General features: G+C 40.9%; 1 protein-coding gene across 2 annotated transcripts; it reads left to right on the top strand.

Annotated features, from left to right (window-relative positions):
• The first annotated feature begins 5,248 nt into the window (after nt 1-5,248).
• RERGL (RERG like) lies at nt 5,249-13,927 on the top strand. 2 transcript variants are annotated; one of them, XM_048302395.1, is made up of 5 exons: nt 5,250-5,582; nt 5,670-5,726; nt 7,985-8,058; nt 10,546-10,694; nt 11,773-13,927. In XM_048302395.1, exons 1-5 carry the CDS (start codon nt 5,465-5,467, stop codon nt 12,053-12,055), a joined length of 681 nt encoding a protein of 226 aa, XP_048158352.1. In that variant the 5' UTR covers nt 5,250-5,464; the 3' UTR covers nt 12,056-13,927. The 2 variants fall into 2 exon arrangements, with proteins under 2 accessions (XP_048158353.1, XP_048158352.1); XM_048302396.1 differs by lacking the exon at nt 5,670-5,726 and having other exon boundaries at nt 5,249-5,582.
• The last annotated feature ends 237 nt before the right edge of the window (nt 13,928-14,164 follow it).

Raw genomic sequence — 14,164 nt, 5'->3', positions numbered from 1 at the left:
TATCATCTGTTTCCAGGCCCCTATTCCTTTCATATATTTTAGGGGAAAGCCATCAGTTGTAGTTCCCACAATTTTTGTATGTGGGACACATAGATTGTAGGAGAAAACATATAAATACTGTTTGTATTCATTTTCTAAAATACTAAATCCTCTTCATATCACAACCCCCCATATTTTTTTCCTAATAAATTAAAAAAATAAAAGAGACATTAGTTAAATTAAGCACTATCTCTTTGTTCTTTCCTAAAAGAAGTCGTCTTAATTGCTTGTAGAATGCAAGTTCACAGGTTTTTTCTCCAGTTGCCAGAAATCATATAAGTTTTTTCATTATGTGTTTTTGTGAGTGTCAGTTTTCTGACAGCTCAGTAGTTTTCGCCCTTCTTTTTTTTGTTTTAATTTCCCTTTTTCACGTGTGAACATCCAAATGGGCAAACCACCAGAAATGGTCTTTGGTCATAATGTTTATCAAATCAGAGATGGAAATTTAGGCACAGGGGAAAAAAAAAATCAGTGTACCAAATAACCTGGTGGCAAAGGTTAATCTTCTCTGAAACATCATGGCTTCTTGTAGCACTTTTTACCACAGCTGTTTTTGGTTTGTGGGGGTTCTTTTGGGGGGTTTTGTTTGTTTGTTTTTAATTTCTTGTATAAATAACATCCGTGACAGAGAACAAAAACTGGTTTCATCCCTTAAGAGTTTTGCAGTCACCTGGGATGTAAGAAAGAGAATTTGAAATTGTTGTTTGATTCAAGTCACGGACTTCAGCCTGGGTTTTTTAAACCTAAAATAAATATTTCTCTATCACAAGACTGTTTAATTACTTTAGGATGATATTCCCTGTCTTATTTTTAAACTTTTGCAAAGCATATCTGGAAAGCAACTATTTTTCTTCCAATGCCAAAAGAGGGGAAAAGAATCTCCAACACTTAAAATTAACTCAATGAGCAATATTCCTGTCTGACAAATTCCATTACAGAAACAGATCTCTCTTTTTTTTTTTTCATTTCTAGCGAGATTATCAACAACTTCCTCTGTATACTGAGTTTCACTTTTAATATAAATTATGAAAAATAAATTTTTGAACAGAACATAATTAAAGAATAAAATAAATTGTGTTCTGTTACAACTAGAGCTCTGAAACTTTAAATAACATTTCCCTAGGCACTAAAAATAAAAAGTGTCTTCTTTATGTTGGGATTTGGGTATAAGCACCCTCTGAGAGTGTTTGGCCTTGCAACCCACATTTTGCTGAACTTGGATTAGGTTAAGTGTTTAATGATTTCTGTTTCCTGGGGAAAAAATGTCTTACATGAGACTCAAGCAAAGCAGAATTCTGTCCAAAATTAGAATGTACAATAATTATATATAAGGAAGATATATACCATTTAAATTCCCTTGCCTCTTGTCATTAACACCTTAATTATTCAAGAAGGATTTTTTTAAAGCTTTCATAGGGCAGTCCAAGCCATATGATGAGATTATTTTAATGCTGTAATATTTGCATTGCAGTGAAATGTAGAGGTTTTTATCGTGTGCTAGTCCCTTCATGGTTATACATTCAAAAGATAATCTGTATGCTAAAGTTTGCATAGAACAGATGTCAAACAAATGGTTCGGGTATGTACTTAATGTAAGACACTGAAAATCAACTTGACACTTTACCTCGTGCACTAACAGTACTTTATCATTGAGCAAATGTGTAATTTCTGCTACAAAAACCCCAAACCAAGAACTTTCCCATGGCCAGAGAGATAAAATTTCAATCCCTTAATAAAACAACCTACCTCTAAGAGCAGTTCAGCAATTCAGGAGGAAAATGGCAGTTTTCATCTATTCCATGGCACCACACAAAGAGAAGTAACTGGGATTATGCTCTATCACACTTTCTTGCTGTCGTGAATAAATACCTCTGTGCATTCCCCTGAGGAATGTATCCAAGCCTATAGGTGATGAAAACATCAAATTCAGCTGAAAATCCTGTTCTTCTAGTTTTGTTAGTTTTGCTGTGGTTTTAGACATCTAGCTGGCCAGTTCGTGTGCTCATGTCAGAGCAGCAGATGTAAAATTTAAACCACTCCACCTGAAGATTTAGTGGAAAGTGGGCTTTAAAAGATCTTACCTGGAAGACATTACTCCATAAGCCAAAAGGGGACTAATTCTGCAGGGACATAGACCAAGTTATGGAAATTCTCTGCCATACACAGCAAACAGCAGGCACCTGCTTCAGCCAGTGGTTTCTAACTAAGCTTTTTGGATTGAGGCATTTTTCTTGTTCACAGAGTACAGTTAGCTATATACTCCCAATTCCACCTTCTTTCCACCAGCCAGGCTGCATGAAAAAGGCTAAAATGGAAAGTAAGTGTTTTCCTGATATTAATTTTCCCCACAAGCAGTTTTGATTCTCAGAGGTCTTGGCATCAAGCCACAGACATCCCAATTTACAAAACTGGGGATGAAATGTAAAATGACCTCATTTGAGCAGTGACCTGCAGAATTCTGAAAAATTTTAGGCTAAACGATTCAAAATCAATCCTCTACCATGTTCACTGAAAAAAAGTAATTTATTTGGTTAATATTTTTTTTTTATTATATCTATTAGAAGCCTACTATTTTCATAGCAGAGCTTTACACATGTAAACAAAGTTTACTCACTGGTCACTTGAGCAGCACAGATTTAACTCATTTTTGACCAGCTCACATGTGAAACTCACATGCAATCTTCTGCTCATTAGAGAGATGAACTATTTTCTGTACACCTCTAACCTTACACAGATATTTACACCCATGGGTAATGAAGTTAAAACCATTCCAGAACAGACAGATTTGGAAATGGAAGGAACAGAAAGTGACAACTGTACAAGCTGCAGGTAAGGACAGTCAACACTCAAAGAAAGCAAGCAGCTAAGGCAATTTAAAGAGGCATTACTGCAACATCTACCACAAACTTCTATATAAAAGGCCAAATCTAGGCAAATAATTAATAAAAATGTATGTTCAGTTTGCAGCATTTCTTCTAGCGATACTTTCCCTCAAGCTTCATGTTAATCAAAGCTTTTCAACAAGCTGATCAACAGAAGTGTTATTGCAGCTTGAAGTGTCAAAAATGGTGTTGCTTAGATGGGTGAGCAACTTTTGCTCACAAGTTTTGTGTGGGTGTTGATGTAGAAGAAATTTGGGATTTGTCCTCCATGTGTGAAGAAATTAAAAAATATGTCTGTGTATACCCTTGTAAAAGGAAAATGCAGCAGTAATAATAGAAAATGGACAGAAAAGTGGATATTCAGGAGTTCCTTCCATTATAAATTTTCTCAATTCCACTTCATTCTAGGAAGGGCTGGAGAAATACAGTCTTTCAGAAAAGAAATATTCATGTTGTTTAATCTTCAATTAAACTTAGTTTCTCTAATGCTTTAAGTTATATGCCTACCAAATACACCCAACAAATCATCTCAGTCTCCTTAATACACTTTATTGTTTTACTAAAAGAAATAAAAGTCCCAGGCAGTACATTCTTTAACATGTGCAACACCCTAATTTGGTCATCATATCTGCTGTTTAGGCGAGGGATGTGTTTATATAGTTAAGTTCAAATAACCAGCACAGGAGACTTGGATTCTGTTCTTCCCTTTGCAGAGGGTATAAAATAGGAGTTTGGACAATTCACATCTCAAGTACAATGTTTAGTACCACAGCATTTGATTTTTAGCAAGCTGCCTCAATATTGATGCTAAGCTTCCTGTAAAGTCTCTCTGGGCTGTTGCAGTGGTTTCAATGTACATGAAATAGCAAAATATCAAGTTGTGCCTGTTACACTAATATTGACTCAAGCCTAGTGACCTCAGCATCCTGCTATTCCAAAAGCAAATGTTAAAATAGCCAAAAAAGTCAGACTAAAGTTCTTTTAGACACTTTGATAACTTTTGTCTTGTGAGCAAGCAGTAGCAGAACAGGACAAGGGGAAAGGGTTTCAAACTGAAAGGTAGTTAGATATTAGGAAAAAATTATTTACTGTCAGGGTGGTGAGACCCTGGCACAGGCTGCACAGAGAAGTTATGGATGTCCCATCCCTGGAAGTGTCCAAGGCCAGGTTGGATGGGGCTCTGAGCAACCTGGGATAGTGGAAGGTGTCTCTGCCCATGGCAGGGGGGTTGAAACTGGATGCTCTTTAAGGTCCCTTCCAACCCCGGCCATTCTATGATTCTGTGAAAATACCTCCATAAAGCAAAATAGATGTATCCTCTGATCACACCTCTAGCTTTAGCAACTTTTAAGCAGGGACTTTGGAGCCAAGTTGCACCTGCCTGTTTATTTTTAAATACATTTTCCTACACTAAGCATCTCCATCAGCTGTAACAAACAAAAATTCAAACACCTTGCCTGCCTGTTTTCTTGAGCTCATGTAAATCTCTTGTACCTGTAATACACCCTAGCAAGCACACTGCAGCAGTGCTTTATTGAATGATTTATATGATGCACAACAGTCCCATCAGAAGAGAGTAGAAATATCAGAATAAGTATACTGAAGTTGTATAAACCAAATAAAATAAACGTGAACAGAACAAGTATAAAAGTGCAACCAACCTGGATATTAAAGCAATCTCTTATTTAGCAGTGGACTAAGTAAACCTTTGCACAGATGTATTTTGTGCCCTTTCAGAACCAAATAACCATTAGAGAGCACTGGGAGAACCTCACAACAAAGAGGTACAGCAGACACAGGGTGTCTTTTTGGTGGAGTAAGCCCCTTCTACCTCACCTTTCACATCTGTAGTATTTTGCAATTTCACATTTTCCCTTTTGACAGGTGTACTGTTAGCCTCAGCCAAACACCATGTGCCACATAACTTCAAATTTAGATTCTATAAAAAACATTTTCAGGCATAAAAAGGCAGGCCCACAGAAGTTTTTTACAAGATTAGAGTTTTAATGAGAGTTAGATGAGAGTTTTGAAACCTGGGGCGCAGAACACCAGACAAGCCAAACCACCTTTTTTTTTTTTTTTTTTTTTTAATAGCAAGTCACCCTCAGAAACACTTAAAAAAAAGAAAATAATCACTTTAGTTTCTTCACTTTCATATTCCTGGTATAAAGTGACTGCAAGCCTGCAAGACAAACTTGGAGCAAAACCAAACACCACACGCACGCACACACACACACACAAACACGGGTTTTTTTCCTTGTTTCTTTTCTATTTCTTGTTTTCCTTTTTCCCCTGGCTCCTGAGCGCACGGAAGGGAGGAGGAGGAGGCGAGGGACCCGCCAGCCCGCCCGGGGCGGCGGCAGGAAGGCGACCTGCAGAAAGTTTGCGCCACGGGGGGACGGCACTTGGGCACTTGTGGGGAGGAGGATGAGGAGGAAGGCGCCTCTCAGAAGCTGAAAAGGCCGGGCCCCGCCGCGGGGAGCTGCACGTCCCTCGGGGCCGGCGGGCGGGGAGCCGGGAGGAGGCGGGATGAGGGATGCGGGATGCGGGGCGGTGTCGCCCGAGGCGCTTTAAAGGCTCGGAGGCGGCGGGGGCGGCGTGGCGGCGGAATGGCCGAGGTGAAGGTGGCCGTGCTGGGCGGCAGCGGAGCCGGCAAGTCGGGTAAGGGGGAAAGGCAGGGAATGCCTCGGGGTCGGTGGAGGGGGGAGGCGCGGCCCCGCTAAACGTGGCTCTGCTTCCCTCCCGCAGCGCTGGCGGTGCGGTTCCTGACGCGGAGGTTCATCGGAGAGTACGCGTCCAGCGCCGGTGAGCGCCGCGGCTCCGCGGGGACGGACGGGAGGGGGCCCTGGGGAGCGCGACGGGCGACGCTTCAAGCGCTTATTTGATGGAGAAACGGGGTAAACCCGCGGTGTCGCAGAACTTTTTGGGAAGGTTTGAGTTTCCGCTGGGTCATGGGCGAGAGGTCCTGGTGGAGTGTAAGCCCTGGGGAGGGGAAAGGGCGAGCCGGGCGGCGGGGGAGAGATCGCCCCGAAGCGCAGAGCCTCGGGCACGGGGCTGGCGGGGCGCTCCTCGCACAGCAGCTGGGGACGGGAAAGAACCGGGCTGCGAGTGCGGAGCGAGGGTGGGTTATGGGCAGCTCGATCGGAGAGGAGATGGAGAGAGTAAAGGAATAGACTGGAAAAAACCCCAACACCTGTTCTACTGAACACCCCCTCCTCGGCTCCAGGGGAGAGGGGAAGCAGATTGTTTATCTGGCACTCAAAGCATGACGCGAGGCCCCCAGTGAAGCAGGAGTGTGCTGGTTTGGTGGCTTGAGGAAAGCCTCGCTGTACACAGGATAACACGCCACGTTCTTGGCAGAATGAAGATGCAGATCCTTCAGACACTTCGTAGTCTTGGAAGGTGGCAAAGCAGGACTTGGGCTTTTACATCCCGGGTGGAAATACAGTTCAGCTGATAGACAAATAACTTTGGAAGTGTGCTGCCACCCCAGCTGATATGGCAGAAGCCCCTAAACTTAACGAGGTTGCATTCTCTCTCTCCGTGCTAAAGTGAAAGACTCTATCCACACTTTTTTTTTCCACCACAGGAATCAGAGTAGCTTCTAGTGATCCATAAATAACAAAGCAAAAAGAAGTACTAAGCTGAATTTTACTGAATATATCCAAATTAACTTATTCTGAAGGAAGAGCTACAATTGTACACGTGTGCTCTGCCATTACTTGTTATTATACAAACACAGACTGAGCAGACAGTTTGTGTCCCAGCTGGGTGCTCGAGGTCTAAGCTGTCACATGGAAATTATGTAGTGCTCCCTGGGCTCTATGTGTGTTCCAGCCACCTGCAACCAAAACCAGGTTCTGTTCTGAGCCTCCAGTACTGCAAGTTCTGGAAAAGGCATGTCAAACCCCCAGAACATTGTTATTTGTTAACAAAAGTTTGTTGGAAGATAAGTTTAGCACTATTTCTAGAGATGAAGAAAGCAGGAATAGGGATGGTAAAATAAAGATCATAACACTGTTAGTGGAGTCAAAATAATCATAATTTTTTTTTTTTTTTTAAATTAAGGGAACGAGCAAGTGGCTGTAGAATTTATATCCTGTGATGCTTGGGACTGATAGTTTATTGTCAGATGAACTCTTAAGATGAGCATGAAGAATGCTGAAGATGCTGAATTCCAGAGATCACAGAGCTATCCCTCATTACACAGTTTCAAGTGTGTTTTCTGTAGTGTCAACAGCAATTCTTGTCCCTGTAGTTCAGAAAATGACAAATTATAGTGTAGAAAGCCTGCTGGCAACCACAGACTGGTTACACTTGCTTAGAACATCCTGCTGCCTAAAATAACAGTGATGGTGTGTCTGCAGTAGAGTTCCCAATGTTGCCAGTGCTGGCGGAGAGTCCCAAATCTGAGAACTGACGCTACAGAAATATTTTTGGACTAGATCCTAAGGGCATGATCCTGTAAATACTCTTGGTCTAATGCTGCCTAGTATGAGAACTCTTAAAGCACCAGATGCCATGGTAAATAAACATTATTGCTAAATAACAACTTTTGTGCAGAATCAGAACTGCACATAGCCGGGCTGACTGCTTTTATAATCCTGAGCCCTGGTATCAAGCTGAGTGATCATCAACACTTAGCTGATTGTGAGGATTGTGTATTCCCCTCTCCTCCATTCTGGAAGAGGAAAAGTGGGGTCTGAAAGTATTCATTCACCAAGACTTCAGTGGGAACACCACAGTGAAATGGTGTTGGTCTGCCTAAGGGGTTGATTGGTGCAGAATTAAATAGGTTTGTTTCCAGTGTGTGTTCAAAAAAAGGAAGCAAACAACCAGTCAGCAACAACAAAACCGCAAAACAAACATACAAAAAACCCCCCTCCCTAACAACCCTCCTCACCTGCAAAAAAACTAGATCAGAGACAAAAATGTGTTGAAAAAAACAACCAAACAGTACTCAAGGAATCCTCAGTATTATCAAATTTCGCTGTTGCTTTTTCTTTTCACTGTCATCCCCAGTCAGTAACACTGATTTTCTTTGGATAATTTCTGTCTTTTAGAATGCATCTACACTAAACACTTGTGCCTGGATGGGAGGCAGATACACCTGGAAATTTATGACCCTTGTTCACAGGTAAGAATTTAGCAGGACGGTAAAGAAAAGCTGTTCTTCATTACCTGTGTGTATGCTAAAAAGGGCCAAGGGGTTACTTTTGGTTGTTGGAATTTGTGCTTGCTCTTTTGGTTGTTTTTTTTTTAAACACTGAAATTTTATAGTTGCTGGGGCTCAGATCTACTGAGTACTTTCCCATTTCATCAAAGAAACCCTTCATTGCTGAAATTTTCTGGAAATGCTTTTGCATTTTGGAATAATACTAAAAGAAATAACATCACTTTTATTTACATGGGTAAATACAGAGATAAGTTATTGCATTACATGCAGCTTTCTCAAATACTCTAAAGGAATGACATTTAGCTTATAAAGCAAACAGTTTATTAAATGGCTGCAGAAACAGTCAAAGTAGACAGGCCTGGAAGTAAGGCTTGCATTCCCAGAACAATTTCCTTTTCCAAGGAAAGCCATAATGCCGCTTGTACACTTTGACAATTAAAATTTAATCACAGTAAACCACTCTGACATAACATTTTGGATTAATTTACTTAATTTACAGGAATAGAGACACTTAGGGTCTGTGTAACACATGCAGACCTAGGTCCATCTGATCACACTGGCTCTCCAGGTTCCCTTTTGGCAGCTATCTTGCCTCTTACCAACTGGGGTAAGGAATGCTAATATGAAAGCCAAATCACTGAAAGCCTGACCCATGCTTAAATTCAAGGACTTAAAAACTTAACTAGTGTAAAGATAAACAGCATTGCTTGTCCCAGGGCACTGAGGATCCCAAAACAGGCGCTGTGTCATGTAACACGATGGAGTCTTCCCTTGTCATATTCCTCTCAGAGGCTGCCTTTGTGCGCTTGCTTCCACCTGTCTGAGAGCCCTTTCCTCAGCTTGCCTACAGCTTCCACTTGCTGTCATATTAAATCCTGTGGCATGGGGGCAACTCTTTGTTAAGCTATTGAAACATTGGGAGTGGCAGCTGGATAGGGTTAAACAGATTAGGCCTAAATTATGAGGAGAGACTTTGGTTGCTGCAGTATGGGCACAGGTTTGTGCTAGTACACTCTGAGCTGTCTTGTACTAGTTTTTCCTTAGGAACAAGGCCTAACTTTGGCTGTTTTCTTCTTTCTTCCCAACCTCTTCTTAGTTCCTGCACAGGAACAGGTAGAGGTGGTATTGCCTGTTGTCTGACAGGACTTGGATGGGTTTTGGGGATCCTGTATCCCATGGGAACTGGAGAAGAAAACAGGACCAGACTGTGGAAGGAAAAGTTGTCATTTTTGTTTCTGCTTCCCAAAATCTTCCTGCTCCCTGAGGCTTCCCATTAGTAGCTGGATTCCTGTTGTGCAAAGCTCACTGTCCCTTCATTCACCTGGGAAACAGCTGTGACACACCTTTCCTGAGTCACCTTTCCTGCCCCTAAACCTGCTGCACAGTCTCCACAGCATTAAAAATCTTCCACTGAAAATGCTGAAGTCTTTAGACAGTTCTGGGAACTTGAGTCATTTTTTTTCTCATGCATCCCCTTTCACTGCCAGCATTCAGTGACCATCCCTCGTGGTCAATCACAGTCCAGATGTTCATGGTGCTACAGTGGTGCCCTAACGCTGAGCTAATCAAGGCAGCCAGGGTGGGATGGCAGTGGAGATCATACATTGCAGTAGCAAAGTGCTAAACTAGTAAGGGACCAACTTAAGCAGTCTTCAGTTTACTATTCAAAATGGGTTTTCCACAGAGCCAAAGTAAATTTTTTAAATTTATTTTTTTCCTGATCAGCTTCCAGTATTTTATCTATTTTAGGTCTCATGGTCTTGCTAGCTGCTGCCAAATCATGTGCAGAGATAAGCTAATTTTAAATAGTTTTGAAATTATATTCCTTTGCTTAATGGGACAGTTTACAGCTGTTGCTTTCTGGAAATCAGAAGTGTGACAGTTCCTTGGTGTGAAGGGAGACAAGGATTAGTATAACCCTTTATCACTCGAGTGACTTTTGTCACTAGTTTTATTAAACTAAGCTACAGATGGAAAGATTTTTTTTCTAGCTCTTCAGAAATTTAACATATGGGTAATTAGTGTTTGAAACTTGGACAATTCAACGAGGAAACAAAACAAATGAAAATCATTAAGCTTGCTGTTGTCAGAATATCAGGAACAAGCAAACCAGAGCTATAACCCGAAAACACACAAATGTTGATGGCTCCTGTATGTTTCATGTAACCCTGCAGAATATTCAACATAAGCAATGGCTGTACAGGTTGTGGAATTTCACTGCTTAAACAAAGTGTAAATGTTTCATAATGAACTTGTCAGTGATCCAAAGTGCCATCTTTAATGTTGGTTATTTATTAGGCTTTTGGAGCAGTACTCACCTGAATTCAGTGCCAGCACCTAGACCTAATAAACATCTTTTGCAATGAATGTTCTCACATTCACCTTGACAGAGAGAATGCTCTGAAGTGACAAGAGTGACATTCTTTTTCTGTTCTGAACTTCTTTCAGCCACATCGGGGGAAGCTCTCCCTCACAGATGAGCTCCACTGGGCTGATGGATTTATCATTGTTTACGATATCAGCAACAGAGCATCATTTGCATTTGCAAAAGCACTGCTGTACAGGATCCGAGAGTCTCACATAAGAGTTTGTAAAAAGTAAGTGGCATTCTTTTTTTCCCCCCAGCAAACATAGAGAAAAGTTGAGAACACTTCTGTGAGCTTGCAGGCCATCCTAGTAGCAATTAAAATCCAGCAGCATTGAAGTGACATAACACAATGACAACAACAAGGTGAAGGCAAAGTGTGTGGCAAATTACAATCTATTTTACTGTATCCAAACCCAAGTACATCAGGATTTTTCTTCTTAGTTCTTACAGAACTAATATTTAAGTGATTGCCATAAATATTTCTGCTATGATTTACACGGGTTAAAAAGCCTGGTGCAGTCAGCCTGTGCTTTTACTCTCCCACTCAATTACCAATGGAGATGCACCAATACAGGGGTTGAAGAAAGCATTTCCCACAATAAAGGAAAGTGATACCACAAATGTCTCCTAAACTGCCTTTAGTGGTGATCCCAACACCATTTGTGCACATGGGTGACCATATGGTGAGAAAGAAAGTAATTTCCAAGAGAACCACCAGAACTGCAGATGTGAGAGGGGATGGTGGTGTGTATTCCTGCATCAGTCAGCTGAGGTCCTTTCTAAATAAAAGAGTGAAATCCTTTACTTATATCAGAAGTGGAGTAAAAACCCCACTTTTCTGTCTTACTGCTGAACTTTCTTAAATAAGGTTAATATCTGGAGGGAATAATTTTAGCAGAAGCTTGGAATTAGATTTCCTGTGTTTCCTTCTGAGTTATGCCACTGACACTGATGTATCTCTTGGACTCTGTTCTGTTACCTATAAATGGAGATAATGATCAGGTTGCTTCTTCATGAAGTCCAGCTGCTGACAATTTACTCAGCATCATAGAAAAATACATTAATTCTTTGAGTAGAGAAAAAATGAAAATCTACTGGTAGAGAATCGCTTGTCTGGACAATCCTTTGCCAAATGGAAAACCAGAATTCTTCTTGGCAAGGTGAGGGGGCTGGTTAGTTCATTTTGGGTTTTTTTGCAATGTCTGTTGTCCTGAACATACATATTTCTCATACACACTGAATATAGCACAGCATATGACACAGAATTGTACATATCTTTTCTCTCACTGGAACCTTTTTCATTTCAGAATGGTCGAGTCATCAATATTTTTGGTTGGCAATAAACAGGATTTATGCCACATGAGGGAAGTTGGCTGGGATGAAGGACAGAAGCTGGCAATAGATAACAAGTGCCAATTCTGTGAACTGTCTGCAGCAGAGCATTATCAGGAAGTTGTGGCAATGTTCACCAAAGTCCTGAGGAATATCACTTCCAGTTTCAAACTGAAGGAGAAGAGACGACCAAGCGGATCCAAGTCAATGGCCAAGTTAATCAACAACGTGTTTGGGAAGAGAAGGAAATCTGTGTAAGGGCTGGTTAGTCTTGAAGTTGGAACAAGCTGAAGCAATGGAGCAGAGGCAGCTCTTGGGATTCAGTGAATTTCCTCCAAAGGTCAATATCTGGAGCAGTAAGACAGTAGAAACGAAAGGTATAGTCAAGTGGATGGTCTAGACCTAGAAGATCTGACCTTCTGTTTCAAACTGCTACAGATTCACTGTTTAGGGCTGTGCCACTTAAACTCTAAGCTGCTCCAGAGGAGAAGTCTAGTCTGTATTTATTCGACACCAACAGGGTCTTAGATAGAGCTTCTAGGTGCAACTGAAATACAAACAGTTATTTCACAGAATCACTTACATTGGAAAAGACCCTTAAGATCATCAAATCCAGCCATTAACCAAACACTACCAAGTCCACCACATAATTTTCAGTAAACTCAGCTTTGCTGATCAAAATCTTGCTTCAGAATTCTGAGTATGGTTTTTTTTTTTGTGTGTGTGCAAGAACATTTGCACTAAAGAAAAGCAAAATACTGTGGCTTCATGTGATAATATATTTGTATTTAACTCAGATCCTTGTGTGCCTTACACTTGCTGAAATTCATATGAATTAAATGCTTAGACACCAAATCTACAAAAGGTATTTACCTGCAAAGCTGCCTTGCAGAGGCACCAGAAGTAGGGAAGAAGATATATAAAGCAGTATTGTCTTCTGTTTCAGTATCTTTTCTTTTTTTTTTTTTCTTTCTTTCCCATGAGTGATGAAAGAAAGTAGAGAGGGTTGAGGAGTGTGGGAGCTGAAATGTTGGTGAAATGTTAGTGAGCACTGGACTGTTTCGGCAGGGCTGTCGTTGAGTGAAATAATTTTATAGCAAGGGTCAGCATAAAGCCTGGGTTTATCCCTTTCACAGAAGAGTTTTTGTAAGCTTTAACAAAAGTTTCATTACCTCTGAGGTGGATGTGACTGTTCAATCTTAGATGGGAGCAGAAGCTTGGAAAGCACATGGGCTGGTAAAGTGCACAAGTTCTCTAGCATGTCTGCCTGGATTTAAAGGTCAGCCTGCTGGTAAGACCCGTGCTCACAGAGAGTGTTTTTCCTAATAACCAATGTCCTTACAACTAGTCATCGCTGTGGTATTGAAATGCCACAGGAGAGAGCACTAAGTAATGCTAGCTACACTTTTCAGAAGTGGATATTAAACATCAGACAGGAGTAAATACGTTGCCAGTTGACATTCAGAGCTCTTACTCTAGGCAACTAAATAAGGGCTTAAGCCCTTAAAAGTGTTTGAAAGTGCTGTGATTGTACAGAAATTATGAAAGGGAAGTGATCTGAAGGTGAATTGCTGCCTCCTACCCATTCCGGGGAACAGCTGGGATTCAGTCTTTGTACAAGGCTGAGTTGAAGCCTACCTCTGCTCTGAATTTTTACCTGCATTGAAACTAGAAATGTTACTTTCAGTTTTTGAGTGTTCACCCGTAAGACAACATTAAAAAGTTACACATAATCTTAGCAGTAAGGTTGTAAAACAGTACTAAAGCACATTTTATTGTGTTGACCAAAGATCACATTTTTTTTTAAATGAAAGAGACTGTTTATTTCACTTGTTATAAGACTACAGATATTGGAACATAGTTCTCAGCTGACAGGCACAGGGTTGCTTTGTTTTTCTGCAGATGCTGCTCTGCCATATCAGGAGCATTATATTTTAACAGTATGGTCAATATCTATGAGACTGAACGTGCAGATTACTCATGTACACCCTTCAACTTTCCAGCCCACACAGGATCCCAGAACTACTAAGAGACTTGTAGCTGTATCTTGCTCTAGCACTGCCAGATTCCAGAACTCTTATTTGTATTTACTGCTCTGGTATTAAATAAACTGGATATAAGTTTGATGTATTAATGCACATTTTTTTTTTTCCCTTTACTCTGGTATAAAGCTACAGACTTTTGTTTTTTCCATTATAAAAGTGAAGCACCATGCAGATCTGAAATTCCAACCGGAGAAAGTAAATCCGGGAATCAGCCACTTGCACTAAAGAGAACCTCTGGCTGTGTTTCCTGAGCACAATGAAGAAGCCCTCATGTAATTTTAAGCACTGTAGAGAGCCTTTTTTAAAAATGCTTTATCCTGTA

The sequence above is a fragment of the Corvus hawaiiensis genome, chromosome 4 (genome assembly GCF_020740725.1).
Source record: "Corvus hawaiiensis isolate bCorHaw1 chromosome 4, bCorHaw1.pri.cur, whole genome shotgun sequence".
In the NCBI taxonomy this organism is placed as follows: domain Eukaryota; kingdom Metazoa; phylum Chordata; class Aves; order Passeriformes; family Corvidae; genus Corvus; species Corvus hawaiiensis.
The sequence above is the reverse complement of the archived record's forward strand: the minus strand, read 5'-3'. Positions and strand labels throughout refer to the sequence as shown.

Coding starts and splice junctions, on each gene's coding strand:
- RERGL (XM_048302395.1), top strand. CDS start 5,465: ATGCGGGGCGGTGTCGCCCGAGGCGCTTTAAAGGCTCGGAGGCGGCGG. Junction 5,583..5,669: donor CAGCGGAGCCGGCAAGTCGG/GTAAGGGGGAAA, acceptor TCCCTCCCGCAG/CGCTGGCGGTGCGGTTCCTG. Junction 10,695..11,772: donor CACATAAGAGTTTGTAAAAA/GTAAGTGGCATT, acceptor TTTTCATTTCAG/AATGGTCGAGTCATCAATAT.